This window comes from Melanerpes formicivorus, unplaced genomic scaffold (assembly GCF_026170545.1).
Source record: "Melanerpes formicivorus ecotype bairdi unplaced genomic scaffold, bMelFor1.0.p_v2 SCAF_77, whole genome shotgun sequence".
Lineage (NCBI taxonomy): Eukaryota > Metazoa > Chordata > Aves > Piciformes > Picidae > Melanerpes > Melanerpes formicivorus.
This window is the reverse complement of record NW_027142429.1, coordinates 1,280,481-1,285,013: the sequence shown is the minus strand read 5'-3', so window position 1 is coordinate 1,285,013 and position 4,533 is coordinate 1,280,481. Positions and strand designations below refer to the sequence as shown.

General features: G+C 65.4%; 1 protein-coding gene across 1 annotated transcript; it reads right to left on the bottom strand.

The window, feature by feature from the left end:
- On the bottom strand, window positions 1–1,969 carry LOC137454228 (ring finger protein-like). Its single transcript, XM_068164217.1, has one exon. The coding sequence runs from the start codon at window positions 1,403–1,405 to the stop codon at window positions 428–430; it is 978 nt and encodes a 325-aa protein (XP_068020318.1). The 5' UTR covers window positions 1,406–1,969; the 3' UTR covers window positions 1–427.
- Between the last annotated feature and the right edge of the window lie 2,564 nt (window positions 1,970–4,533).

Here is a 4,533-nt window from a genome sequence, read left to right as displayed (position 1 = left end):
TGTGGTAAAAACGAGAGTTGTATTTTCAGTCTGTGCTGGGCACCTCCAGCCCACCAGTCCTGGGCAGCACAGCCCATGGCACAGCCCTGCTCTGCCCTCCAGCTCCTAGCCCTGTGCCAGGGACGTGTCCTTAGTGCAGGAAGGGGTCCCACTGCCTTTGCCCTTTGCTGCTGCAGCGATGTGTGGTGTGGTGCCCTGGAGGAAGCAGGGAATGCCCAGTTCCAGGACTGCCTGCCTTGGCTGCCTGCTCCGGCTCCTGCACTGCCTCAACCACTCTGGGCTCCCTGGCAGCGCTGGGGTACTCTGGGCCCCTGGCTTCAGGAGCTTGCCCCCAGGCTGGCATCACGCCCCAACAGCAGCCCCAGGGGCAAAGCAGGCGCAGGGCTCTCTCCCCGTGTGCAGCCCGGCCCGGAGGCCCGGCCCAGGGCTACTTGTCAAGGATGAGGAAAATCAGCACCATCAGGACAACGGGGATGAAGATGAGGAGCAGGCTGAGCGTCTCGGCCAGCAGCAGCAGCAGCAGCAGCAGCAGGTAGCAGCAGCGGCAGCGCCTCTGCAGCCAGTCCAGGCGGCGGATGAGGCAGGGCGGGTAGCGCAGGCAGGGCAGGCAGCCGAACATGCGGCTGGTGTGGAAGCGCACCTGGAAGCGATGCTCCAGGGCGCCGGCCAGCCCGGGGCGGCGGGGCGGCAGGGCGGGGGGCCGGGGGGCGGCCAGGGCGCCGGGGGAGCCGGGCTGGGCGTGCAGCAGCAGCAGCTCCTCTTGCAGCTTGCAGATCTCCCACTCCAGCATGGGGGTCTTCTGGCGGCAGAGGGGGCAGCGCACTCGGCCGAACTCGGCGTCGCCGGCCGCCTCCATGATGGCTCGCAGGCAGGCGCGGCACAGCCGGTGGCTGCAGTTCAGCAGGGCCGCCTGGTGCCGCCGCTCGTCGTAGGGCTCCGTGCAGACCGGGCACTCGTCCTCGCTGCCCGCCGGCACGTGGCACGGCTCCGCCACCGCCGCCGCCGCCTCCTCGCTCGACATCTCCTCCTCCTCCTCGTCGGAGAAGGTCAGGATGGAGCTGGAGGCGCTTCCCAGGCTGGGCGACCCTCCCCGCACGGCAGGGCTGTCCCCGCGGCGCAGGATGGGGCTGGCAGCAGGAGGGTCCTGCCCCGCAGGCAGGGAGGCAGCGTGGGCAGGCAGCTTGTCGTGCCCGGGCAGGAGCGGCTCCCTTCCATCCCCCACTGGCGGTGGGTCCCTGCGGCTCCCGGCGGCGGCAGGCAGCTCTCCGCAGGGCTGAGGCGGCTCCTCGGGGTGCCCTGGCTTCACACGGTCACTCTCACCCCTCTGCCTGGCACTGCCGTCCCCGCTGGCTGCCGGCACCAGCTGGAGGCCAGGCTCTGCCTCCTCGCCCGCGGCTGGCTCCATGGAGTGGCTGCTCCACAGCTGCCCTCCTGGTCACCCACTGCCCCCCAGGTCCCCTCGGGGCTGGGTGTGGGACGTCAGCGCTGCCCCAGGGCAGGAGGTGGCCTTCAGCAGGGCTGCCAGAAGGGTTCAGTGGCAGCAGCATCCACGTGGAGTCAGGAGCCCTGGCACGGTTGGAGGTGCCCTCGCAGACCGGGAGCCCCCAAAGCAGGCTGTGTCCCCATCCCCCTCACCAACAGGCCACCCCAATGGGGGCAGCGCAGGGAGCATCCAGCAGCCACTTCCTCCTTGTCGTCCTGTCCTCCTTCTCCTCCTCTTCCTCCTCCCCAGCGCCGCCGCGGTACCGACCTGCGGTGCTCCAGAGGCGAGGGCAGCAAGCGGGGAGCCGGCGAGGGGCGCGGGGTGGCAGGAGCCGTGCGGGCAGCGGCTGCCAGCTGTGGGCCGGGCAGGGCCAGGCCCGGGCCGGGCGCTCACCGGTCTGGTTTGTCAGCTCCTGGAAGCCGCTCAAATGCAGCAGCCCGGGGCAGGCAGCCATGGCCGCACCAATCAGCTCCGGCAGCCGGGGAGGAGCTGGGCCCACGGCCGCCTCTGCCCCGCCGGAGCCACGGCTGGGGCTGCTCCCAGCGCTGCCCCTGCCCCGGGCACGAAGGGATACCCATGGCTGGCCCCCAGCTCACACCAGTGCAGCACACAGCGATGGGCTGTCCCAGGCCAGTCCCCAGCTCATACCAGTGCAGCACACAGCGATGGGCTGTCCCAGTCCAGACCCCAGCTCACACCAGTGCAGCACACAGCAATGAGCTGTCCCAGTCCAGTCCCCAGCTCACACCAGTGCAGCACACAGCGATGGGCTGTCCCAGTCCAGTCCCCAGCTCACACCAGTGCAGCACACAGGGATGGGCTGTCCCAGTGCAGACCCCAGCTCACACCAGTGCAGCACACAGCGATGGGCTGTCCCAGTCCAGACCCCAGCTCACACCAGTATGGATTGTCCCAGTCCAGTCCCCAGCTCACACCAGTATGGATTGTCCCAGTCCAGACCCCAGCTCACACCAGTATGGATTGTCCCAGTCCAGTCCCCAGCTCACACCAGTATGGATTGTCCCAGTCCAGACCCTAGCTCACACCAGTATGGATTGTCCCAGTCCAGACCCCAGCTCACACCAGTCCAATCCCCTAGTTCACACCAGTATGGATTGTCCCAGTCCAGTCCCCAGCTCACACCAGTATGGATTGTCCCAGTCCAGACCCCAGCTCACACCAGTATGGATTGTCCCAGTCCAGACCCCAGCTCACACCAGTCCAGTCCCCAGCTCACACCAGTACCACACACCAGCAAGGGCCCTGCACTGTCCCAGTCCAGCCCCTCCCAGCTCACCCCTGCCCCCTAGTCGTGCCTGGGCCCTGGCCCAGCTCACAGGGCTCAGAAGGAAGGGCACAGCCCAGGCAGTGCCCAGTGTGAGGGGGCAGTGTCACCAGCCTGATGCCTGCCCTGGACCAGCCCTGTGCTGTCCCCCAGCTGTGCCTGGGGCATGGAGACACCCAGCTGGGGTGGGGGCTGCGAGGGCAACAGCTCCACACAGCATGGCAGCTGGGTGGGAATAGAATAGAATAGAATAGAATAGAATAGAATAGAATAGAATAGAATAGAATAGAATAGAATAGAATAGAATAGAATAGAATAGACCAGACCAGGTTGGAAGAGACCTTTGAGATCACCAAGTGCAACCTCTCACCCAGCACCATCTGATCAACTCAACCATGGCACCAAGCACCCCATTCAGTCTCTTCCTAAACACCTCCAGGGATGGTGACTCCACCATCTCCCTGGGCAGCACATTCCCATGGCCAACAACTCTCTCTGGCAAGAACTTTCTCCTCACCTCCAGCCTAAACCTCCCCTGGCACAGCTTGAGACTGTGGCCTCTTGTTCTGGTGCTGGGTGCCTGGGAGAAGAGCCCAACCCCCACCTGGCTACAACCTCCCTGCAGGGAGTTGGAGAGAGCAGGAAGGTCTCCCCTGAGCCTCCTCTTCTGCAGGCTAAGCAACCCCAGCTCCCTCAGCCTCTCCTCACAGGGCTGTGCCCCAGACCCCTCCCCAGCTTTGTTGCCCTTCTCTGGAAATCCTCTTCCCCCCTCCAGCAGAGCCCCAGCCCGAGCAATGCCCCAGGGCTCAGCTCACCTGGGGTTTGGGGTGTGGGAGGGTGGCTGGGTCACAGGCCTGGTGTGGCACTGCTGTCCCTTCCTGTCCCAGCCTGCTCCCAGGAACTGTCCCTGGCTGATTCATGCCCTGAGCCTTAATTGCTATTTACCATGGCACCAAGTCTGCTGAACTGGGTAAGGAAGGTGATGGCACTGGCCCCAGTGGGGCAGCAGCAGGGCCAGGAGTGTACACAGGCTGCTGCCTGGCCTGGTCCTGGCTGGGAGCTGCTCCCAGGATGTGTCCAGCAGAGCTGGCAGGCAGCCAGTGGGCACTCGGTGGGAACTGGCACTCAGGGAGCTCAGAGCTCAACAGCAGGCAGGATGGTGGAGATGAACTGGCAGAGACAGAGCTGCCTGGATGCATTCCTCTGCAGCCTGCCCTGGGTGATCCTGGACTTGATGATCCCTGGAGGTCCCTTCCAACCTCCTAACATTCTGTGGTTCTGAAGGACTGAAGCTGCCTCCTGCCCCCATCTTTGGCCTCATCCACTGGAGACAGGGGGAACAGGTCCATCAAGGCAGGCTCCTGCAGCAGGCACTGCTGCTGCTGACTAAGAGCAGGGTGGAGGACTCCCTGCAACAGTTCACTTCCTCTAGGTCCCACCACAAACCGCAGCTGCTTGCCAAGGCTGCAGCTCCAGCAATGCCCGCGGGCGCCGCTCGCCCGGCACGGCGACCCCGGCAGCTGCAGGGCAGCTGGGGGCCATGCAGAAGCCACCCAGAGACTTCTCCCCTTCCCCCAGCAGGGTGTGGGCATGGGGAGCCAGGCTTCACCCCTGCCGAACCCACAGCCCCAGGAGACAGGGGCCCCCTGCCCACCATGGTTCTGTGGTCATCAGGGAAGGACTGATGGGTAGTTGCAGCCCCGTCGGCCAGGTCCTTGTCCTGGCTGGCACAGTCTCAGCCCAAGGATGATGCCCAAGGCAGATG